The 25,998-nt window shown below is 45.1% G+C and overlaps 2 protein-coding genes across 2 annotated transcripts in view; one reads left to right on the forward strand and one right to left on the reverse strand.

Moving 5' to 3' along the window:
- DOCK2 (dedicator of cytokinesis 2) overlaps positions 1-25,998 on the forward strand; it is a gene marked incomplete at its 5' end in the record, with an annotated part of 407,839 nt that overhangs the window by 197,712 nt on the left and 184,129 nt on the right. The gene's annotated exons all lie outside the window — the stretch shown is intronic.
- Positions 732-18,647, reverse strand: INSYN2B (inhibitory synaptic factor family member 2B; the record flags this gene model as incomplete). Its single annotated transcript, XM_082650724.1, has 3 exons — positions 732-918; positions 16,116-16,190; positions 17,302-18,647. The coding sequence occupies 3 exons, from the start codon at positions 18,645-18,647 to the stop codon at positions 732-734; spliced, it is 1,608 nt and encodes a 535-aa protein (XP_082506850.1).

The following is a 25,998-nucleotide window of genomic DNA, read 5'->3' on the forward strand; positions in this document are numbered from 1 at the left end:
AGTTCAAACCCAAACCAGACCCCATCCATTTGCCAGGCAGTCTCAGGCCTCAGACTGAGAAGCAGGATGATTTAAGGTGGGCCCTGGAGTAGCTACAACTGTAGGATAGTCATACCTGCAAGTCCCATATACCCTGTGGTGAGCTTACTCTGCCACAGACTCTTAAGGTCCACACAGCATGAAATGACAAATCCTTGCTTTGGGATCAAGGGGCTAATTAAAAATGAAGAGGACCCAACCCACAAGGTGATCTTGCGTTCTCATGTCCTGCCCACTTCTGTTGTGCTCATGTATGCCAATATCTTAGAAAACTGCCAGTTTGGGTATCTGTTTTTCTCTGGGTATCTGCTTGTAATCCTCCTCTATCTTACTGCTCTGCACAACATTTTTGTTTCTTTCCTTTGGGACGATGAACCCAGGATGGGCAGGAAGTGCTTAGCGTTACAGAGGTGTAGGAAAGTGCGATGGGGGATTTGCCCATGGTGGGAATCTAGACTCACAAACCAGGATGTGTGACAGGAAGCTAGGCAAGTGGGCACTCGGGTCCGTGAGGTCCTCAGCGAGCAGTGGCACGCACTCAGGTGAGGTGTGGTCATGTGTCCAGTGGCAGGTAATCCAGCCCCAAGTTGTTCTGGTTTCACATAGCCTGGGGCCTTCGCTAAGAAGTAGAGAAGGCCTGAGGGCAGTGGTTCCCCACCTCGGGAAGGGCAGAGGTAAAGGTCCCCATGAGCTCAGATCCACCAGAAGCATTTCTTCTTCACCTTCTTGGTTTTCCGCCTTAAGTCCTGTTTCTCAGGGACTGAGGGCTCTGCCGGGGACTTTGGTGGGGGAGATGCCTCCGCAACTGGCTCTGCTTCCTCCAGACTCTGTAGAACTTCATGGAACCTGCCTTCCTGCTGCCGGAAGTCATATTCTACACTGAAAATCACAAAGAGGAAGGAAGGAAAGTAAATTCAAATCAGCACATACTGATGTAGCATCACCAAGTGTCCAACTGACATGGAAAAACGTGTGCTTTGAGGTCAGGTCCCAGATGCTTAGGCAGCTGCTTGGCTGTGTGACCTTGAGGAGCTTGTGCCACCTCTCTGAAGCTCCAGTTTCTCATTGACTGAATTGGCATCTGTAATGCCTTCCTCTTGGGCATGTTATACTAAGTTTAAACGAAGCACGTAACATGGCAGCCTAATAGTAGATGTCCAGTGAAAACGTCTCCAATCTCTCTCTCACATTTATTTAATGCTCCTAATTGTTCATTCTTTTTACATACATTTTATGCATGAAAACTGCCTCATTATAAAGTATTTAAGTAACACAGAGGATTATGTGCTAAAACTAACAACTCAGTTTCCTTATCCATAAAATGCACATAAAAATGGCACCTATCTCAAAGGCTTTCTCTGGAATTAAGATGTATATTAATTGAGAGAATATAAATGAAGTACTTAGAGTGGTTCCTGGCATATAGTAAGCCATCTCAGAATGCCCAGTGACAAGGTACCATTTGGGGACTTTATCAGTCACGTGTGGCAATCGTGATCTGCCTTTTTGGTGGCACTTACTCCGATCCTGGGTCTCTGGGAGGTGACATGGGCATAGCAGACCAGGAAAGTGTCCCTTTAATGACAGCTCCTTTCTAGCCCTTGCTGGGTAGAAGGCTTTGGCCAGTCATGCCACATCACAAACCAACATGGGGTCTTTCCTCTTCCGTATGAAACATTTCATTTTCCTCCTTGCTAAACAAGGAGGGACACCGTTTTCGTGACTCTGCATTTCCCCCACTTTCCATACTCCCAAGCTAGCTCCTCATCTTTGGGCCTTCTGAGAGTTCTAGTATGAAACCAGGTAACAAACACAGCTATAAGCTTAAGAGCCTTCTTCCAGTCATCCTGGCACTGGCAACTCCTCTGTAAGTAAATCTCCTATGGAGGAAAGTGGACAATTAAGGGTGGAGGGAGCACATACACAGTCTGTAGGGACGTCTGCAGGACTCAGTCTTCCTGGCCCGGCTCTCCAGGTTCTGAGAAGGCTGAGCCAGACTTACCAGATGGGCTGACCCTTCCTGATGCCCACTGGCCTGATTCCCAAGCCCTCAAAGGTCAAGGCGAGCCTGAGCACCCACTGCACGCAGGCCAGAGCTTCTGCTCTCCCCAGCCTCTGACTCTCTAAACCCCTGAGAACCCTGGTCCCCAACAGTGTCATCTTTACCTCACAGACCTGTGTACAGATGATACAATGGAGTCTGTACATTAATGACTCCAAAACACACAAATAAAATAACAAAAAAAGGAATGGAGATTAGGAAATGCCCATTAAAGGAGAGTATTTAAATATGTCTGTATTGAGGAATCCTATGAAGTAAGCATAGGTGTAAAGCTCTCCAAGACACATCGTTGAGAAGCAAAGCAAAGAGCAAGACATAATATATTAGTAGTAATAACATTAATGATGATAATAGTAGCAGTAATAGGGGCTGAATAACCATGCTTAAGGAGCATCAGGGATGGGTGTCTGATTATTTTGTTTCTGTATTTTTGATATGCTTCCACCAGATTTTCTTCTCTTCGGCTTATATCCTTTTACTTTCTGTGCCCCCTGGTCTCCTCCACAGGGACATACTCCTGGCTGGGTGACTTATAATAATGAGTGTAGTAATGCAGGCTATGTTTTTCTAGGCAAAGCTCCACGATTGATTAACTGTGAGATCTTGGCAAAGTCATTTCTCATATTCAAGCCACAGTGTCCTTATCTGCAGAATAAGCATGGTACGTACTCATAGGATCTCAGTGAAGTATAAACAACAGAATGGTACAACACTCAGCTCAGAGCCAGGCGCCAACAAACACTGAATGGTATTCAGCTAATCATTCAACAAACTAAATTTACTGAGTATGTCCCATGTTCCAGGCCCTATGTTAGGTGCTGGGGGCAGAGTGGTAAACAGACGGACAGACAGACACGGAGGTCTGACACTGAGGACTCACCCAGAGAACTGTTTTTTCTAATTGGTGTTAGGACACTGTTGTGAGTCTTGACAAACTCAGGTGGTTTGTTTTTGTTGTTTGTTTGAATTAAGGAGTCAGGGAAATATCACATATAAGGAGAAGAAGGAGGCTGTTCATATAATTTGGTAGAGGTATATGGATGAAGAGCTGGAAAGTAGGGGTAGTTGAGATACGTACAAGGCAGATTTTTAAAGCAATTGTTAGTTTAATCATCTGTCTCACATGCTGGTAAGAAAGATCCCCAAAGCAGTATCCACATCTGTCCATCTCACTGTGATGTCCCTGTAACTGAGCACAGTATCAGGCCTAGAGTAGGATGGATGGCTGGGTGCATGGGGGGATGGATGGATGGATGGATGGATGGATGGATGGATGGATGGATGGATCATTGGTTGGATGGCTGGATGAATGGTTAGATGGTTGTATGGATGAATGGATGGTTGGATGAATGAATCGATGTTTAGACTGTTGACCAGCTGGATGGATGGATGGATGGATGGATGAAATTTCTGATACCAGAAAGCTGAGGAAATTCCTAGAATGAGTAAGGGGTGCCTACTTTCTTTGGCTCCAGCTGATGCTCTAGGATGAAGGTTATTTTTCTGCCTGGTGAAAAGAGGGCAGGGATATTTCAGGAGCTAGGAGAACTATGAATGTAGATGTTCTCTATCTGTGAAATAGTGTAAGAGAGGGTAAGAATCAGAGTTTGCAACTCACTGCTTTAAATTCCTTCCTTAAAGCAATGAGAGTTTGCTGGAGACAACTCTTCCCCGGCCTCTGAATCCATCTCCTTAAATTTCAGTTGGGGAGATTGAGTTGCAGGTAGTGGTGACAGAAACCCACCCCAGGCTCAGAGACAAATAGGGGTGCAGTGCTGGGCAGTACATCCTGGAAGTGGGAGCCTCAGTGGATACTTCTGTTCACTGATCTGGCAAATCCTAAGCTTTGGCTAGAAGATCTCTAGTAGCTCTTGATATTGGCTAGCATTTACTAAGGACACAGAGCCACTAGTTACCAGCACCAAGAGGCCAGACAGGAGACACGGGTTTGAGCCCTGGTCTGGAACGATCCCATATGCCATGGAGCAACTAAGCCCGTGTGCCACAACTACTGAGCCCGCGTGCTGCAACTACTGAAGCCCGGGCGCCTAGAGCCCGTGCTCTGCAATAAGAGAAGCCACCGCAATGAGAAACCCACACACCGCAACGAAGAGTAGCTCCCGCTCACCGCAATTAGAGAAAGCCTGCGCACAGCAACGAAGACCCAGTGCAGCCAAAAATTAAATAAATAAATAAATAAATTTATTTAAAAAAAAAAGAAGATAAAGTCTGTCTTAGCTCACAATTTAAAGCACATTGTAGACAATACAGAAATGGCTCTCGAATGGAATACTCCTGGGTTTGAACCAAGGCTGTACCACTTACTGGCTGGGTGACCTTGGGTAAGTTGCTTCTCTTTCTGAGACCCAACTGAAAGTGGGGGTTATAAAGCTACTTCAGTGGGTAGTTGTGCAGATGGGACACAATAACGGGAAATGTCCTTATGTAGGATGTGATCTCTACCCACTCCACTAAGTCTCTTGTCTTCCTATCTTAGAGACTGAATGCCTCACCTCCTCACTCATACCTTCAACTCTTCAGTAATTGTATACCTTGCCAGAAACATCACTTTTCACCTCTCCCCTCCATGTACATTCAGGGAAGAATATGCTCTTTATATTTCTATGGAAACACCACAGGCTTCCATTATAATCACTGGGACTTAGGGAACTCCCCATCCTCTTCTTGCAACTGCCCCCATTGGTCTTGACAATTCAAAGAGGATTGAAGGTGACTTTCTTTTCAAGGTCAGGCAAATAACAGAGTACAGAGAAGCATCTGTGCTTTGGAAAGAAATTGATTAATGTTTTTTTAGGCAATTTATTAACATAAAGGAAAATTGTCACTTTTCTTCTTATCCATCCATTTGACAAACTACTGTTTAGTTTGGAAGGGAGGAGAAGGCGTATATTTTGTTTTGGTAGCAGCTGCCCTGTAAATGGGCAGGAGGCAGTGCCCTCTCTCATCTGTCTTTCATTTTGAGGCTGGGTCGAGAAGAGGAGATGCCCCTCAACTTCTTAGTTAGCCAGCCCACAGCACTTTCAGCAACATCTTGAAAGAGGGAATAAAATGCCAGCTTGAGAGAATTCAAGCAGACTCTTAGCAGAGGGTTGTTGGCAGATTCTGGGGAATAAATGCCTGCCTTGGGTTTGGTATCAAGGTAGAACACCAGTAACTTTTCCAACCTTCCCTTCTCTCTTTCCTCTTAATCTACCTATCCTCCCACCCTTACCATCTTCTCCATTCATATCCACGTGGATGAAGAGGAGTGCTGAATGCTTAGTTTGTACAGAGCTCTGGCTCACGGTGGGATGGGAGTGGCAAATGGTGGTCAAGAAATCGTTATAATACAGGATTCAGGCCCGGAGCCATTGAGATAGTTTGGAGCATTCAAGGTCTGCAAGGTTGGCCCTCTGGGGACGCAGGAATACCTGACACCTGGTTCAGGAGTGCCCAGTTCACTGTCTGGGGATCCTTAGAGCCTTTCCCAGCCAAGATGTCTGTGCATGGTGCCACTTTGCATTTAGAAAGTGAGCTGTGTGTAGACCAGGCATGGAAGAGAGCTTTCAGGTTTCCCTCTTGAGGGCATTTCACTCATCTAGCTGACAGATCAGTGCTCCAGCCATCATGCTAGGTGAAAAACAGAAGGATGTTTTTCTAGGTAATGGGAAGTAGCGAGAAGCCTAAGTCATGGCTTGTCTGGAAGAAGAAATAGTGAGAAGCAAAAAGTAGATAAATGCGTAAATACATAAGCAAACAACAGAGACAGATTCTGGATGTAGCATCTTGGCTGGGCAAACTGAAGTTGGGTGAGACACACAGAGATAAAAGTTTATATAGAAACAAACAATAGCAACCTCTTACTTTTATATAGCACTTTCAGATTGCAGACACTCCAGATCTGCATTTTCATTTTATCTTCACAATAGCTCAGGAATCTAGGAAGGTTGTTATCTCCGTTCAGCTGACAAGTGAGTTGGTGAAGGGAGTCACACCATAATTTATGATCAGAATCTCAGCTTGCTTTCCTGACCTCTAGTCCTCTGTTTTTTTCCTAAAAAGGGATCAGATGTTTTAGCCCAGGGCTTGGCTGGTACCAGGGTCTTACTCTAAGAAGAAAGAGATATAACATGAGAGTATCTGGGTCATGTTAGGTGAGGCCATGTGGTAATTTAAATGATGAAGAAGAAGGAAGAGGAGGAGAATGACTCTCATTTATGTAATAAAATCTATATTCCGGACACTATACTACAAGTTTAGTAATTCTCACGTCTCATGTGATTCTCAGAGCCCCATGAGGTAGATATTATCTTCATTTCACAGGTGAGGAAACTGAGGCAAGGCAAGGGGAGGTTAAATATTCTGCCAAGGGCACACACTAATAAGTGACAGAGTCAAGGTTTGAGCCTAGATTGTCTGGCTCCAAAGCTTGTACACGAAGGCACACAGCATCGAAAGAACAGCAGTCTTCAATCTGTGTGAGATCCTGGTCACCAGATGAGCGTGGCGGGGGGGAGGGGAGGGGCTGGTGACCAAGGCCTAGTGCACCTAAATGAACTTGCAGCCCGCTGTGGAACCAGACCCAACCTGGGCTGGGCTGCATGCACGACCCTGCGTGACCCAGCTGACCAGCCCACCCTGCCACAGTGTTTCCAGATTTCAGGGACGTTCTGACGGGGAGGCCGCGTACCAGAGAAGACAGACACCCCACAGGAGGCAGCTTACTCAAGGTAGTATCTGGGCGGTGCAATTTTGGGTCTGGTGTAGGTTGCTGAGGTCCTCGGGCGCCCTTTGCTCTTCCTTCTCAGCAGGCGGGTCTTGTTCTTTTAAACCGTACCGTTCTTTTAAACCATAAACCGTACACCCCAAGCAGGTTGGCTGAGAAACTAACGATCCATGGCATCTCCCTGAAGACAAAACCACTTCCAAGTCCCTCTCCACCTCTTCATCTCTGTTAGAGTGTTTCTGTGGCCCCTCTTGCCACGGAACTCAGGTGCAACACAGATTCATTGAGCTCCAGCAACTTTTGTTTTAGAATTAGCTGTAAGAATCAATGGAATCAGCACGGGTAGTTTGGTTCCTGTCTACGTGAATAAATCACACCACTTTGGGAAGTGTCTCTGGGGAAGAATCACAGTCTGGGAAAGTAGGAACCTTAGTTAGTGTTTTTCCCCAGTCTGGAAGGGATATTGTTCCTAAAACTTTCTCCTAATGACCAGTTTGCTCATTATTTATAGGGTGCAATTTTAAGCTTCACAACTCACAGCCATTTCCAGCTGGCAAGTACACCCCTTCTTGGGCAACTGTCTGCTGACGAGTCCTCAGAGAATTGCACGTTCTCTTCTAGGCACATAAGTAAGCAGAGCCACGCTGCAGAAACCTCACTGCTGATTGCTGTCTGTGAGAGAGGTCTGCGCTCTGGGTTCTGTGGCTCTGTGTTGAGAATGTCTTCACATTAAGTCCTTAGAAAGAGAAGGTCGTCTCAGAGAACTTTAACACAAATATTCACTGATTGTGCAAGGTCAGAAAGTAAGAGGGAAAGGCACAAGAAGGTCTCCTGAAAGCAGGACTGGTTTAAGCCCTAGCTCTGTTGGATCTTGGACAAGTCACATAGCTTCTCTGAGTCTCAGTTTCCTCATCTGTAAAATGGGAATAATAACCATACCCATATTTTAGGGTTTTGGGGAGTCTGAAAAGACATGATACGTGTACAGTGTTTAGCAGAATTCCTGGCACAGTGCCTGGTTCAACAAATGGTAATGATTGTTGCGTTAACTTGACAGAGGAATAACGATTGGGTCATTTTGTGGTCAGCTGTGGCCTCCTGCCAGCAGCCATCCATTTGTTATTCCTGTGAAATGCTCAACTTTCTTGATTTTATATTTATGGCATGTTTCAGCCTCTTTAGCTATTAATGCATTAAAATAGGTTTCATTTTTATTGCAGATAAATTGCTGATGCTGTAAATCCTACTTCTTTCCACTTACACTCCAGGGAAAAGAAGAAAGGGATAAGCATACTGAGAGAAACAGGGACTAATGGCAAATATCTTGGGGATCAAACTGTCGAGGCTCAGAGAGGTTTCCACATGTACCCCAAACTTTATGTCTGCTTCCAAAAGAGAGCTTGAGCTATGTTTGGTGGTAGTTGTTTGGGGGATGCTGGGTAGTATTGCCATTCACATTCACGTTCCGGCATTTGAAATGAATGCTGCTCAGTCCATACTACCATGGGATGAGAGCTGCAAAGGCATCTGTGATTACTAGAAAGAACAGACCTGCTGTGTGCTTTATAATTACTCCTCACTGTGGAATTCATTGCTGGCCAGAGAGAGGACCGTGGCTGGAAGACGAGGCTCTGACAGTTCACTTGGCTCTGCGCTGGGAGGGCATCTTAAGCAAACGAAAGGAACATACTAAATAATTTACGTGGAAAGTTGGTTGCTGAATTCACAAGCCTGGGTGCATATTGCATTTCTAGTAAAATGCCTTTTTCTCTGGTTAAGTAATAGCTTTAAGTGGCAGGCAAGACTAAGACCCAGTGGCCAAGTGACTTAACCATAGAAGGAAACTCTAGAAGGCTCTCAGCGCCTCTGACTGCATGACCCCAGGTAACTCACGTTGCTTTCCTTGGCTAGACGAAGGCCTGGCTTTTCTCCGACAGGGCACACAGCTGTACAGCTTTGGCCTGTGTTCCAGAGAGACTCCTTATGGGAAGTTCCAGATATTAAAACAATGAGGGGGCGACCCCAAGAACAGGGATGCTGGTCGCCAGGTACAAAGGACGGCACTTGCAGCAAATCTCCTTTTGCATATCCTTAACTTCTTCTCTGTCTTGCTCAGAGGAGTTGTAACAGTGGAGGAATCAATAATGATAAAAAAGCAGTCTATGGTCTGTGGCGTTTGAGGAAATGAGAGGAAAGTGGTGGAGGATTCTGGTGTTCAGCTTCACGCATATTCCCTGGTTCTGGAGCCTGTCGTGACCACACCCTCTCCTGGAGCAGGGTGGGTGGTCCTGGGCAGCACTTTGCATGGCCACCCTGTCAGGTGTTTGTAACTGCTCCTCCAGGACGCACCAGAGGGCAGTTCCTAGCATTTGGGCCCTTGGCCTGGGAGCAGAATTGGGCTCTAACTGATCTGAACCTTAATTGGAGGAGGAAGCACAGCAGGGATTGCCATTCCGTTCCTGATCTCAGACGAGGACCAAGGAGCTGGGAAATGTGGGAGGGAGGAGAGGCTACAAATGAATCCCCTAAGTAGTGCATAATGAAAGCCTGTGTGCCCACGTGGACCGGCAGAAGCTCATTTTGTCTTCTCATTGGAAATAGGAGGCATCAAAAATACCCTTAGTCTATGAAGAAGCACCCCCCCCACCACCAATCCTCTTCCCTTCCCTTTCTCTTGCCTCCGCTTTCACCTGCACCCCCTAGTTAGGTCTATACCTGACCACCTAACCCTGTAATTGAAGCCAAGCAGAAAGGTAAATCATCTGTCCAATGATGCGTTTCAAACAAAAGCTACTTTCTGGGTTACTTTATTAGCAAGAGCTTTCTATGTCACAAAAGTTTCTAATAAATCAACCAGAAACCTCCTCCTTTCAAGACCCTAATTTTACCTAGTTGAATGTTTCTCAAGCTTCACTGGGATCAGGCTTTCCCAGGAAACTGGCTGTGCCTGTAGATTCCCATCCTCCACGCCACCCCTCTGATCCAGCAGGTTTGGGGAGTGAAGGCCAGCAACCAGTATTCACAGCCAGGAGACTGATGCAGATGGCCCAGGATCACACTTTGAGAACACTATTTAGGTCCTGCAACTTAAACACAAACCCTCACGATGCCCTTGGATTATGAGAACTCAGCCATACAACATTCTGCTGAGCCCTGATACCCCTCAAGCAGGTCTGTCCTCTGAAGGCAGCATGCTGTAGAATCTGGCCAACAGGAAGGGAGGACTAAGTTCCAATCTCGACATTGCCGCTTACTAGTTTCAGAATAAGAGTGCAAGTTCCTCTCTCTCTCTCAGTCTCAATTGTCTAATCTGAATAGTGTGCAAGTCCCTGAACCTCAGTTATCTCAGTTATCTGTAAAATGGGAGTATTTTTATCTGTCTCACATGGTTGTGGGGATTAGATATGAAAATAAAAGGCATTTATAATGACCAGTAATAATAGACACTCAATAAGTGGTAGCTCTCTTCTTATTTCTTTTCCCTAATCTTCATCCCAACAGATCTCTGTCTTCCCCTAGCTGTCATAGTTGCAAAGATCATCAAAGTCAAGTTAACAGACCTCCAATTAGATGTGAGTAGTTTACGAATTACAAGGGTTTAATGCAGGCGTCTTAGTTTCCTATTACTACTGAAACAAATTACCACAAATGTAGTGGTTTAAAACAAGACAGATTTTACTCTTAGAGTCCAGAGATCAGAAGTCCTGCAGAACTGTAAATCAGGGTGTCAGCAGAACTGTGTTCCTTCTGGAGGTTCGAGGAGAGAATGTGTCCCTTGCCTCTTCCAGCTTTTGGAGGCTGCCTACCTTCTTTAGCTTGTGACCACATCACTTCTACCTCTGCTTCTGTTGTCACATCCTCTCTGACTCTGCCTCTCCCGCCTTCATCTTTCCCTTGTAAGGATCCTTATGATTATGTTAGGCTCACCTGGACAGTCCAGGCTACTTACCTTGTCCTGAGATCCTTAACTTAATCACACCTGCAGTGTCCCTTTTACCAAGTAAAAGGTATTCACAGGGTCCAGGAATTAGAATGTGGGCATCTTTTGTGGACATTATTCTGCCTACTACACTGGGTTTTGCTGCTTTACCAACAGAACCTGCCAATCTAATGCCTTAATTCCCTCTTCCATAGAGATCATTGGTGCAGTTCAGACACCGTAGAAGGGAGATATTTTAGCCTGGAGGGAGTTTTCAGTTTTCCACAAAGCAAACCGCCTTTCCTACCACAGCCAGTACAGAAGTACTGGGCAATAATGTTGGATGGCCATGATGAACGAGAATCTCAATGTCCTGTGAAATTGCAACAAGCATTCTGAGTCATCGAAGGAAGATTTGATTAGGTTTCATCTTGTAGTGTTCCAGGTGTTTGAAAACTGACAGTCCATGTACTACATATAGTCGTTTGATTTAGTTCCGAAAGATCTTCTGAGGACCTGCTGCACAGAAGCCTTCCTTCCCTAATAAGAACATTTGATTAATTAAGGCCTTCCGTTTCCCCACCCAAGGGTAGGGGCACACACAAATGGTCACACTGACTTGACTTTGGGGCATCTGAATAGCGGTCTCAAGCCCACCACTGTTTTTCATCCCTCCCCTAGTCAGTATAGCCATTCTCTTCCTTGACAAGATTCTGTTGAGCACCAACTATGTGTTAGACACTGGCCCACGACTTTGAGGTACTAGCCATCTGCTGAAGGAAAGAAACTCATAAACACTGCGTTACAATGCAATAGGATAAATGGTATAGTCGAGGAATGTGTGTGCCAAGGGGGTCCTTCTTGGGAAGGCATGTAAGGCTATTCAGAGGAACTGACTTTTAAGCTGCAAGACTAGGAGATTTCCAGACAAAGCAGGGCAGAAAAGGCATTTCAGGAAATAAGGAAACATGCATGAGAAAATGCACAGTATATGAAGCCAGCTGAGTAGTTCCCTGCGGCTGGGGAGAAATAGGAGACCCAGCAGGTAAGAAGGTTAGTATCATGTTCAAAGGGCTTTGAAAAATTAGCTGAAGGAAACAACAGGAACTGGAACAAAATTGTTTAGCAGGGGAGTGACATGATCAGATTCTTCTTTTCAGGTAATTTAGCAATCTGTGTGGAGGATTACTCGGGACAGGGCAAAAGGTACCTATGGCAAAAAGGCCAGCTAGCGTTTAAGTGACCAATGATGAGAGCCTTTATGGACCAGAGAGAGAGGGTAGAATCAGTAGCCAGTTTGATGTGTGTTGTAAAGGAGAGGAGCGAGGCACTATGGGGACTATAGTTTCTTTATGGAACTGTGGTCAACAATGTTGAGCAAAATAAGAAACATAGGAAAAGAATTTTGTGGAGGAAAATAAGAAGTATGTTTTCGTATATGGAGAATTTGAGGTACCTTTGCGATATCAAGATAGAAATGGAAAGATCTGTAGGTAGTGTGTGTGTATATATATATATATATATATAGAGAGAGAGAGAGAGAGAGAGAGAGAGAGAGAGGGAACTCATAAAAAAGATAGGGGAAGCTGATGTCACAGAAATTAAAATTAAAATCTATGAGTGCAGTTGAAGTCATGAACAGAGGCTAAGGATGAGAAGAGGAGACAGCCTGTCGAGAGAGACCCCTGAGCAAACAAGTGCTCTTCTGTTGTTCTCTCCTCTCTAGCACCTTTCAAATTTTTCATGGCCAGCCTCTCCCTTCACCCATTGAAAATGGTAAGTTTGCTGTTTGCTTTTTATTTCCATTTTCTAAGAAACACACTTGGATGATAGAAGAAATTTTTTTTTTCTGGGAAAGACTTCCCATTCTTTTTCCTTAAAACATTTGAGGCATTTTACAACTTAAACCAGGCAGATTTTTTTCCTGGGAGCTACATCAGTAAAATAAATGCATGATTGGTGTAGTCAGAGACCTCCAGAGAGGTTCTGTGGTTATTTTTAGAGTGAACGTGAAGATGAAGTGCAGGCAGATGTGGCTGGAGGAGCAGAGAACGGGGTGAGGGAAGGAGGAGAGATATGGCTTGGAGAGACTTCATGTCCTTGAGAGAGGAAAGGGAGCTGGTTCCTTAAGGCACAGTTTCCAAAACTGCAGTCATTCATTCACCACCTTCATGGTTTTTGTGAAACTCCCCATACCACATGCACAATAATTTTTTTCTCTCTAGACCAATTCACTTTTTAGACTTAAAAACATTTGTACAAAACAGGCAATATACCTTTTGAAAATGGAGACGTGCCTAACAGTGAGTAGGTAGGGGGACTAGTTTTAAAAGTTAAAATCTTCCCATAAAGATTTAGAAATGATTACATTCTGGCTGTGCACTCTTGCTTGCCCATGGCTGTGAACATGAAACATGCTCACTCTTGGCAAAGAAGTGTGATAAGTAAGCATTAGAAAGGTTTTGAAGACATTCTAGCACCAAACTCAGATTTTTCCCTCTGGGTAAATCAGAAGAATTGAAATGAATTTGAAAAGAGAACAACCTTCTCACTAGGTAATCCAGTGCTATTGAATCTTAGGTGCAGGAGGCATGCAGAAACCCTTTGAGTACCTTGTCCTAGGATTAATGCTAAGGAGACGTGAGGAGAGTGTTTGGGGTCTAAACAGCCTGGAACCAGCTTGAGTCATAGAGCCAGTCCCCACACCCTTCCCCTGGAGCCCACAGCAGTCAAAACTGCAAGGAGTTCATTCTTCCTGGTGTACTCATGAGAATACACGGAATCTTTGGGCATCAGTTTTGGTGCTGTTCTCCTTGGTGAGGTAGGATCTATCACAGTGATCCATGGTAAGAAGAATGCCAGTGAGGCTTTGAGGAGTGGGTGGACAGAAGGCTCCTCTTGGAGCAGAGAGAATGAGTCGGATAGAACCAGTGACCCCATGTGTCTTGATGGAAGCAAGTAGCATAGCCATAGGCTTCGGCTGATGGGGCCACTTAGAAAACCTTATGGACTGCTAACGTAGCAGCAACATCTCCAGAGAAGAAGACCCGGCAGGCAATCCGTCACGCATCCATGTGCTTTATGTTCAGTGACATGCACTCGGTCCATCCGTCATCAGGGAGAGACTGCAGCTTAACAAGGCCCGAGGATGAGTATTTCACATCATTTATTTATTGGTTTGCAAGATCTGACTTTCCAGAGTACCACACAGGGTTTGAAGTCATTTGAAATGTTAAAAAAAAAAAAAAAAAGACAACTCTCATCTTCCCACTGTTACTGTGATGGAGATGTTGTTCTTATCTCTTTGCTTTCATCAAACTAATTGCCTGTTCCTTCCCAATGGCTTAGATACAACGATATAGATACTGTCTGGGAGAAAAGTCTGGCTTTGAATGGTAATGAGGGATAGATGCATGCAATGGCTGCTTTTCTCGGAAAACTGGAAAGGGATGTGTGGATAAAGGTTTGCCAGCGCATCCAGGGGTAAATTTAGAATGTTTGCTTGAGATATTTGAAGTAAGTACTAGAAAAATGCAAACATTCTCAGACTTGTTGGAAGGTTGTAGTTTAGCCAAATATTACTATTTTAAATTCAGCCTAGAACATCAGAATGTCAGAACTGAAAGGGACCATAGGGACCATCTAGTTAAAGGCCCTCATTCTTCAGATGAGGAAACTCAGAGGCCAGAAACGATTTGCCGAAGGCCAGGGCAAGAAACTCATAGTAGATTGGAAAATAAACATTTGTCCTTTTCTCTTACATAAGCTAAATAAAAAGTCATCTGAAGGTAATAGAAAATACATCATGTGGCTGCTGAAAAAGAGACTTTTCAAAATTTAAATGGAAGTTAGTTAAAAATAATTATTTTTGTTTATGAGGAAAAGTTTTTGTCCTCCCTAACAGTCTAGACATTTAATGATTTTTGTCCTCCTGATGATGAGGAAATTTGCTTAAGATGGGGAATATAAAAAAAGAAGGAGCAAAAGGTAAGCAATTGATGCGACTCCCTAATTTTTCTTTCCAATGCACAAGCCTTTTCCAGAGCCCCCTTTTAAGAGGGGATATTTCATGCCAGGGTAAAGGGCATGTTTTTTTCTGAGAGGTCCTGAAGCTCCTGTTATTGTTATTGTTATTGGTGAAAAAACTTTATGGTCCTTTGGCTTTTAGGTATAAAGTGTTGACAGTTCAGTGAGAAAATGCCCAAGGCCTCACCTAAGGGTAGGGGCCCCCTGACTACCAGGCCCCCATCCCTTGCCAGGATGAAACCTCAGGATTCTGCTGGAAGGAATGAGACATTTTAAAAAGAAGACACAGGCAACCCAGTTGGGCTTCAGTTTGCTCAGGCCCTAGCTGCCTTTCTCATCAGAGAGAGAAAATAATACAGAAAACCAAAGCATACACTTTTGTTAAACATAGATTCCATCAACTGAAATGACTGCTTTAGACCACTTTTCCAGTGTGCCACCGAAAGTAGACTTCCAGCTAAAGGGGTGTTGATTTTTCCAGTAATAACAGGAATAAGCTCTTGGATTTGTACAGAAATTTTCTGTTACAAAAGGCATTCAGATGTATTTTCTCATTTGTTCCTAACGGCAACTCTCAAGAGGGATAATTGTTCCCACTCTACAGATGAGGAAACTGAGCTCCAGACAAGTAAGCAGGCGTAGACTTGGGGATTTTGACTCCAAGTTTAGTGCTCTTCCAACTGTATGCTGTTTCCCGTCTATTACTTATAAAAATTCACTCTATTGCAGCAGCCTTACCCCCTGCTGGAAAGAAAACAGTGTACTTAGAAACGAACGCACAGTGCTGAGCATAGTTCTTGACATATAGTAATTGTTGGCATGTGATAGCTACTGTGGAGGAAGAGGCTGTGTGGTACAGCAATCAAGATCATAGGGCTTGGGATCAGAAGGATCTGGATTTGAGTCCCAAGACTCTGAATATTTGGTTGGCGAGCCCCCCCGCCCCCCGCTCTCTGAAAATGCTTTATGGGAGTGGAGCCAAATGGCTGAACTTCTCTGAGGACCTTAACGCCTACCTCACGAGGTATACTGTGAAAGAGACGCAAACGGGCGTGCAGAGCTTAGCAAGGCGCCTGTACTCGGTATTCAGTAAGTGGAGGGATGATGATCTCAAGAGGATTTGCTCATAGACCTTGTTGTGAGGAAACAAAGCAATGCCTGCCTTGGAACCAGATGCTAACATTTCATAGTTAAACACCTTGCTTTTTAAGTCTCAGGTATTCCAAGGCCTCCTGTCTTTGCCCCTCTCTTGAGTTTCTGTGCCTAAGAGAGCTTACGAGAATGTCCTGTGGACCCTGCAACTTCTGTGCTCTCGAGAGCAGGCCTCGGTTGCGGCCAGGTACCTGTATATGATGCACGCCGTGTTCTGGCAGGTCCTGCAGTTGTTGAGATCTTGGCCGGTTCGATAAAAGTTGCGCCTGCAAGACAGAGCATTTACTAGATAAATCTGTGGGCAAAATCCCCCTGGGATGCACGCATTCTACAGACTCATTCCCTGCAGCACAGCATTGCCCCTCTCATGAGTACCAAAGCCTGGCCATTACAGACACAGAGACAAGAAACCCCCGTTAATAGAAGCTCACATTTCTAGAGCGCTTTATAAATGTTTAAGCACTTTGACATATGGGTTTTCTTCATGCTGACAATGACCCTATGAGATGAGCCAGTTATTCTTACCCCCGCATGATAGATGGAGAAACTGAGGGACTTTGCAAATGAGTAGAGGAAGATGATTAAAACTCCAGATCCCTTAGTTCAGTGCATTTCTCTCTGTATCATCACAGTGCTTCTCTCTTACAAGGCAATGTTGATTCTCATCCCTATCAGCAAAGGCCAGTTAATTACTTCCTCCCTCTCCTACCCTTTTGTCGATTAGCTTTGGCCATTCCTTCTTCTCAGTCTTTAGAGAGCACTGTTTCAAGGAAAGAACAACTCACACCTAAACAGAAAACTGCCTTCCCCTCCCCAGACTGATGCTGAGTCATCCAGGAAAGCATTTTGTGACTTTTTTCTCTTTGCAAAATTGTGATCTCATTTCAGTTTCCATTTAGCTGGTCCATGATGGACTGGCCCAAGCCTTCAAAGTGGTCAGTGGTGGGAAAGGTCAACAGTAAGCTTAGTGGCCACCTCAAGTCCCTGTGACAAACCCATAAATAACTAAAATACTGTGCAAATGCAGTAACTTGCTTCAAGGATGGGGGTGGGGGAAGCACCTACATGCTAGCATTTTCCCCCATCATTTATCAGCTGGACTCACATCTTAATAAAAATCACTTTTGACTCTGCTGCTTCATGGCCCCCTTTCTGCAGTCTGTTGACATCTGGAAACAAAAACACATCACCGTGGAAATCCACCAAAGCCTACAACCAGGCGAAACCCAGTCAGAACAAAGGGGGACCATTGCTTACAATCTGGGGAAACAACAGAATCTCAGACATTTTGGAGACATCTTACTAACGGAAACCAGTGCTCTCTCTCTGCCCCTATCCTGGCAAGTGGCTTAACCCAATAAAAAAAATCCACCTTACCCTTCTGTGAGAGCTCGAGCTTTCTCCAAGTCTTGAATTACATTCAGAAGGACTTTAATTTTCTCTTGGTTTGAGTGCAGAGATTCCTCCACGGATTGCAGCCTGCCCTGGAGGTCGCAGAACTCACCCTGTGCCAGGTGGATTGGATTAAGTGCACCCATCTCCGTGGTGCCCTGCCGTTCGGTCTCCCTCCTTGGAAGAGAGGATGGGAGGTGATCGCTTTCTGGACAGTTTTGAAACGCTGGGATGTGTGACTGGAAGGGGTTCTTTGCCATCTGCTCCTGACACACAGGGGCAGATTTTGACTCACTGTTAGTTTTGAGTGCCTGCAGATCCTGGTGATTGTTACTCGACGAAGCACAATCTGAAGCTCCCCCTGGCTGGGCTGGCTGGCTGTGGGAGCCTGGCGAAGGGGAGCTGTGAGTCTGTGGATGTGAGGGAACACACGTTTCCTTTGACTGAGATGACAATGGGCCAAGGTCTTTGTCATCAGAGTTATCTTTGGGCAAAAGCATTTCAGGTTTAAGTTTCCCTGTGCCGGGCATGTGGTTGGCACCGCTGGTGGCATTTAAGCAGGAGAGGGGTCTTTCTGAATCTGACGGTGGCACTCTTCTCCCATCACCTGGACACATGTCAACCAAAGTGGGTATGGAGTTGCTAATCTCAGCAGACCTGTCTGGGCTGAAAGTGGACTCTCTACCTGCCCAGGTAGGGCTGTGATAAATATCATCTGGAACCTGAATGGCAGCTGTTGCTTTCTCTGAGGCCCTCCATGTCCCTGCTTCCAAGCATATGCTCACAGGCCCATTGCTTTGCACCTTGGACATTCTAGGGAGAAATGGGTGGGACGCCTTGACCCTTTGAGGCCCATCTTCAAGATGCCGAGACAACCTTAAGTAGGCAAGGTCAGAGGACACAATGTCCTGTTCAGAGAGATTGCCGTTCACCTGGATGGCACTTTGGGATGCTGTCTGCATTTCCACCAGGGACTTGCTAGCTGTGAGTCTCTTCCTTTTGAAAACTGGGAAGTGCTTCCTGAGACTGGGGGAGGTTTGGATGGCGATGTGCCGAAAGCCCCCTGCCTTCTGGGACCTGGGGAAGGAGAGTGAGTAGGTGGGGAGGTGATGGTGCCCGGAGGCCTGAGTCTCGCCCATTACAGCCGGGTGCTCAGGAGTTTGGATGTCAACCTCAGCTCGGGCAGGTGGAGTCTTACTGGTGCCATCTTCCTTAAATCGCACCTGCTGAGATTTGCTCCTGCGGTGGTGAGGTTGCTTCGCAAGCTCCACCGACTCTAGACTGTTATGCTTCAGAAGCACAGGCCTCACTTTCATACTTTGCTGGGCCATTGAGCCTCAGTTGAAGGGATTGGGACCGTACACTTCTCCTGGGCACATTTCCTTAGGTCTTTGGAGCAGCGTCTAATGACAGCATCTCAGACACAGAGATCTGCCAGCCGGGATGGAGTGGTCCTCTCCTCTGAGTATGGGCAGCTCTGTTGGCCATTCCCAGCCAGTAGGTTTTCTTGGGGGGCTCTCCGTAATGCTTCCCCTGCAGTTAAAATATTATTCCATTGCAGTGGTAATTGCCACTTAGGTAAACAAGGAGTTAGGCTAATCATTAAACCTGATCTACCACGAGAGCTGGTGGGCTGTTTATCAACGGAGGCTGGCAGGCAGTTCTGATCCTGGAAGAAGCTTGCTGTCTTGAACAAAAAGACAATGAAAGTACCATTTAGGGGATAGCGCCAGACTGCCAACATGCGAATTCCAAAAGAAACCTGCTACGTCTGGAACATACGGCTTCCTTTCTGGGAGCGTCAATTTGCAGTGTAAAGCTACAGGAAACTTAAACATATCTTTCCATTTCGTGTAAACAGGCAGAGAAATAAATGACCTGGGGCTTGGCTTCTTTGATGATACATGATGCTCCTAAGGGAACATCCCCATTTACGTCAATCACATATTCTTCCTTTGGGGCCATTCTTTTCTTTCATGCTGTTTCCCGTTTCTTCAGTGAGGGAAACTTATCTGCCTGAATAGCCTCACAAAACCCAGTGGCGTGTGATGGGGACAGGATTGAGGCATCCGAGGGCATTCAGAGGGCAGAGTCCCTGTCGTGGTGTCTTGGCTGAAGTTCACATGTGGGAAAAGTGAGCCACGTCTGCAACTTCTGGGTATTTGAGCCAAAACCTTTGTTCGCTTGGCCTCGGGGTCAGGGTCTGGGACCTGGCAGTCTTTGCCACCAGGCAGGGAGAGTCTGAAAGGGAAGAGATAACAGATGCAACTGAGAACACAGTTCCTGGGGGCCTGGGTTTCTCTCCAATTTCCAACCTCCCAGCTTAGGGCTTTTGATAGTGGATGGTCTGGGGGTAAGTCAACTTACTACCTTTGTGTCTTTTCCCCTAGTGAGCCAGCCACCTTGTGGCTACAGGGCCTCGGAACAAAATGCCTGTCTGCCCGGATCGCTTCCTCCTTCCACTCCAGGCATCCCCCAGCCAACTCCTATTCATCCGTGAAGTCCCAGCTTAAACGGCACTTCCTCACGAAGTTTTTCTAACAACTCCTCCCTCACATACACCTCTGATGCTACATCATATCAGGACCCCCATTATACCTTTTCACCACATTCTTCATAACACAAATTGTAGCTGTCCCTAAATAATCATTTGTGTACGTATTTATTTAATGTGTATCTCCCCTGCTACCCTGTAAGCTCCAGGGTGGCAGGAGCTGGAGCATTTTTTTTACAGCTTAGGTATTTCCATTCCTCCTTTAGGCTCACTGTGGTGCTTAATGAGTATTTACTGAAAGAGAGGATGGCTGAGTAAAGGAAAGGAGAGCCTGGGAATGGTGGACGGGGTTCCTAAGGTATCTTGCCAGGGCAACAGGATGGTGAATTCTCTCTGCTCGGACTGAAACTTTTGCTAGAGGACAAGATTTTCCCCTAATGTCTTCATTTCTTAATTGCTTTCTAGGAGATAAACGTGCATAAAATTCTCCGTGCAGAGTGAACCTTGTAATAATAACAGTTACCATTTATTGAACACTTATCTTTACCGTGCTGTGGGCTTTACTTGCATTAATCATAACAACTCTCGTTTACCAAGTAGTCACCAATGCACCAGGTGCTGTTCTAAGCACTTTCCAAGCCATAACTCATTCATTCCCTGCCCTATAGAGGTGGATACTCTTATTATCCCCATATTACAGTTGAATATGCTGAGGCCCAGGGACACACAGTTAGTGACAGAGCCAGCGTCTGAACTTACACAGTCTGGCACCAGAGCCTGTGCTCTTAGCCTCAGTGCTCCACTGCTTTCCCAGTATTACATTCTCATTAATCCTTGGAACAAAACTATGAGGTATTATGATCCCCATTGGACTGACGAGGAAACTGAGGCTCAGAGAGGATAAGTACCCAGTGGAGAAGCTGAGACATGAACCCAGGAGTCTTTGACTCCAAAGTCCATGTTCTTGCACATGAGGTTATGACTTTGTCCCCTTGGCATCTTCCTGGTATTCGGGGCAGATGGTATTAGTGATTTGAGTACAGAGTTTGAGGACATGTGCAGGTCTGGAGAGATGCAGGGGATTGTGCCCTGGCCTTGCCATGGCAAAGTGAACCTGTTTGCTGCTAGTCTGAGGGAGCCCACAGAAGTGGAATGAGGCAAGTTTGAAGCCTGCTTGAGTTGACCAAAGGATATTACAAGAAAATGAAAGTGGTAAAACAGTCCGCAAGTATTTGGATGTCTCTGAGGGAGTATTCTGTCTCTATGGTACTTGGCCTTATCATTAAGGTCAAAACCTCTGGCTTCTCTAAGCACCGGGGCTTTGCTCCCAAGATGATCTTCATCCTGCTGCTTGGGGTGCTGTTTTGTGGGTGCAGCTTAAGCCTTGTTTCTCAGTGTTCTGCTCTCCCCAGGAATTACTAGATAATGCCAATGGCAATTTCAGCTTTCCCAGCTCCCAGCTACCTTGAGAAGGGTCACCTGACCCAGTGGGGCTGGCACAGGTAGTGGCAGGTCCTGAAAGAGGAAAGGATTCATCTAATGCTAATGAGTTGTCAACTTATCATGAGGTCCTGCAACTACTTCTCACATTCTGGGTTCAAACCCCTGTCCCTTACTGGCTGAAGGGTTTTTGACAATACTTATTCCCTCCAAGCCTCATTGCTTTCATCTGTCAAATGGGGATGACACATATAGCATAGGCACTACATATGCATGGGTCTGTTGGGGGAAGTAATAAGACAATGCATGCAAAGCCCTCAGCGCAGAGCTCAGGACACAGTAAGTGATCAGCGTGGGCTTGCTGTTGCTGTTAATACTGTTGTCACCACGCAGTTAGCTTTCCTTTTTGTGAATGCGGGAGAGCATGTAGAGCTGCTATCTGCAGCTTTTCCAGAGCAGGTAGAGCCACTCTTGGTACAGAGAATGGGCAGTCTGGGGGAACACTTGCCTCACCTGTCTGAAAAGCAGGGCTGGCCTATGAGAGCTGCATTGCCCTGTAACTCTGGGGAGATGGCCCTGTTGGTGAAGGGCTCCCCAGTCACTCTGCACAACAATCCCAAACAACTCCATTTTAAAAATCAGTTTTGTGTTTCAACAACAGCAGAATCTTTAGATCTGGAAGAATCCAGTAGCTCATCCCCTCCTTCCAAGGCTAAGTCTTCTCTCCATCGTCGTCTTCCTGTAATAAGTAAGCCTGCCTGGATACCTGTAGTGACAGGGAGCCACTACCTAATCTCACAGTCAACAATAATTATTTTTATTAATATTAGCAAATATGTGTTAAAAACTTGTTATTACCAAGCACTGTGTTAGCACTTGGCATTTAATCCTTAAAATGGCCTTTTGTATATGACCCCCCTTTTGCAGAATGAGCAATTAAAACTTACTAGGTTAAGTTTAAAACCACACAGCCCATATCTTTAACCCTTGTGCTGCAGAGCCTAGATATTTATATGTCTACTTGTGTGGATTTCTTTGCTTAATTGTCCTCTACCTTCTCCCTCTCCTTAACTGTTCATTAGTGCTTCATTCTGGGAAAGTTAACTCACTTAGACTACAATTGCCTGAAGCTGGTTTTCATAAGAGCTAATATCTAGTGAACATTGATTATGTGCCAGGCATTGTCATAGGTGTTCATTTACTCTTGTCCTTAATCTTCATGACAGCCTTAGAGGCAGGTGCTGTCAGTCACACATTTTGTAAATGAGGAAACTGAGGCACAGAAGCTTAAGTAATTTGTCCCAAGTCACTTACCCGCTGAACCCAAGGACTGACCCTGGAGCATAAGCTCCTAACCACTGGGATTTCCTGCCTTCTCCAGAACTAGGAAAGGACTGATCTTGTCAGGCTGTTAGGCAGGTTTCAAAGTCACTCCACATTTTCCTTCTGAAAGTCAGCCATTATTCTGCTTTTCACCCTGCTTTTTCTCCAGGAAATGTGTATATCCTTGACATGTTTTATTTTCATCTTTGAAAACAGTTTTCTATATTTAAATTATTACATGTTCATTCTAAAAATTCCAATAGTATAGATAAACAAAGAAAGGAAGGAAAATCACTTGATTTCTAAGATAGATAAACAAAGGAAGGAAGGAAAATCACTTGATTTCTCACCACCCAGAAAGAGCCACTATGTACCAATAATTTGGTGAAGTTCACTCTCGGCACCCTGCTGTGCAACATTTGCACATTCATAGTAGGCACATTGCATATGCGTGCACGTTTACAGGAAGACGTTTTTTTACTGAACAACATGGAGAAAGTTCCACATTATGGCACATAGATTCACACCATCCTTTTAAGTAGGCTAATCTCACTTCGTTGTCTAGTTATACCGTGATCTATTCAAATGATATCCTTTTCTGGATATTTAGGTTGTTGCTAAATACTTGGTGTTATTAAGAGTTCCGTAAATAACATGTTTTGCTCTGTGAACCTTGGAGCACTTGTCTAATTATTTTCTTGGAATAAATTTGTGGAAGAAAAATTAGTGGATTAAGGTGCCTAGGCATTTTACATTTTGTTGATATTACCTCTTTGCGTATGTGTTTATCAGTGATATTGGCCTGCAGTTTTCTTTCTTTGTGACATGTTTGTCTGGTTTTCGTGTCAGGGTGATGGTGGCCTCGTAGAATGAGTTTGGAAGTGTTCTTCCCTCTGCTATATTTTGGAAGAGTTTGAGAAGGATAGGTGTTAGCTCTTCTCTGAATGTTTGATAGAATTCTCCTGTGAAGCCATCTGGTCCTGGGCTTTTGTTTGTTGGAAGATTTTTAATGACAGTTTCAATTTCAGTGCTTGTGTTTGGTCTGTTTATATTTTCTATTTCTTCCTGGTTCCGTTTCAGAAGGTTGTGCATTTCTAAGAATTTGTCCACTTTTTCCAGCTTGTCCATTTTGTTGGCGTATAGTTGCTTGTAGTAATTTCTCACGATCCTTTGTATTTCTGCAGTGTCAGTTGTTACTTCTCCTTTTTCCTTTCTAATTCTGTTGATCTGAGTCTTCTCCCTTTTTTTCTTGATGACTCTGGCTAATGGTTTATCAATTTTGTTTATCTTCTCAAAGAACCAGCTTTTAGTTTTATTGATCTTTGCTAGTGTACTTCATTTCTTTTTCTGTTCTTATTTTTAATTAATTAATTAATTTAATTTAATTTTTGGCTGCGTTGGGTCTTTGTTGCTGCACACAGGCTTTCTCTAGTTGCGGTGAGCAGGGGCTACTCTTCGTTGCAGTGCATGGACTTCTTATGGCAGTGGCTTCTCTTGTTGTGGAGCATGGGCTCTAGGTGCACAGGCATCAGTAGTTGTGGCACGCAGGATCAGTAGTTGTGGCACGTGGGCTTAGTTGCTCTGCAGCATTTGGGATCTTCCCGGACCAGGGCTCGAACCCGTGTTCCCTTCATTGGCAGGCAGATTCTTAACCACTACGGCACCAGGGAAGTCCTTCTGATCTGATGTTTTTGATTTCTTTCCTTCTGCTGACTTTGGGGTTTTTTTTTGTTCTTCTTTCTCTAATTGGTTTAGGTGTAAGGTTAGATTTTTTATTTGAGATATTTCTTGTTTCTTGAGGTAGGATTGTATTGCTATAAACTTCCCTCTTTGAACTGCTTTTGCTGCATCCCATAGGTTTTAGATCATCATGTTTTCATTGTCATTTGTTTCTAGGTATATTTTGATTTCCTCTTTGATTTCTTCAGTGATCTCTTGGTTATTTAGTAGCGTATTGTTTAGCCTCCATGAGACAGAGATCTCTGGGAAAGCTCTTGCAGATTGATATTACGTGGGACCGGGAGGTCTCTGGTGGACCAATGTCCTGAACTTGGCTCTCCCACCTCAGAGTCTCAGGCCTGACACTGGCTGGAGCCCCAAGACCCTGTCAGCCACACAGCTCGCTCTGGGCTTCTGTTTTGATGATGTGGCTCTGGAGAGCATGGGCCACTCTTCTGGGAATTGGCTGAGGAGAACCATGAGGGCGCCGAGCATCCTGAAAATGCAGACCCAGTGTGGCGGCCGCCCTCTCTTCCAGGACGAGCAGAAGCCTCCCCAAGATGAGTGGGGCAAAACCCAAAATGCTATGGGAGTCGCCGTGCTCGTGGAGAAGAACCTGAACCAGGCCCCTGTGGACCTGCATGCCCTGGGTTCTCGCCTCTTTATTCTTATTCTTTCTTCTCCCTTCTCTTCCTTTTTTAAATTATGAAATGTTCCAGGCATGCAAAACAGCACAGAGGAGAGTACAGGGAACATGGCAATCACTGCGAACCTACAGCCTAGCTTCAGAAAGAAAAGGTTACAAATCCAGCGAAGCCTTCCTCCTCTGTTCCCTCTCCTCTCTCCTCTTATTCCCCCCTTCTGTCTTCTCTTGCCCTTCTCCTCCTCCTGATTTCCCTCTCCATCTCCCCCCGCTCTCTTTGCCCTGACACCTCTCTTGCATTGTCTTTATCACACCGTCCTTCCTCATCCTTGTCCCCTTCTCCTTTTCTTTTCTTCTTCTCCATACCCTTCGCTTGCCTTCTCATTCTCCCTTGCATCTTTAAGAAGAGTCTGTGGGTCAGCGATTCATTCCTTTGGCTGTTCAGTGTCAAGGGTGGGAACTCAGTATCCCTTGGAATTGCTTCTCCTACAAACCTTAGCGTACCTGCCCTGCAGGGACAGTTCTCTGGTCCACACATCCCCTAGCTAGAGGCACTAGCTGTTCCTGCTGGTGCATCAGAAGGGTCACCTCCAGCTTGCTCTCTCCAGGGTAGAAGTGTTACTACCTTCAGATGCAATTGCTGGTCACTTCTTCCAGCTTCTTCTCACAAAGGAAAGAGCAATAGTCTGATGAGATATCTCGGTATCTTACTCGGCCTTTTGAATTTTTTCCAGAAAGATTTTCTGATCTCTCTCACTGCATGTTATTTCACTACATCACTCGGGACGTTTTCTTACCATTTTTAAGGTTATACTCTTTGAACTTTAAAGAATTTGATTTACTCTTCCCGAGACCTGACACTGGGGGAGCTGCCTGCTCAGACATGCAGAAGAATCTGGACCATTTTGTATTTGTCATCAGAGGAGTAACTCTGTGTCACATGAAAGTGGGGCACAGGGTTGAGTGGTTACATCTCAGTCCTCTCCTCCATCAGCTCAAGTCCAGGAGAGCCAGCAAGAAGCTGGGCAACAATGATTTGCGTTGTTTAAATGGATTCATTCAT

Source organism: Grampus griseus (genome assembly GCF_964374135.1).
Source record: "Grampus griseus genome assembly, chromosome: 3".
NCBI lineage: Eukaryota > Metazoa > Chordata > Mammalia > Artiodactyla > Delphinidae > Grampus > Grampus griseus.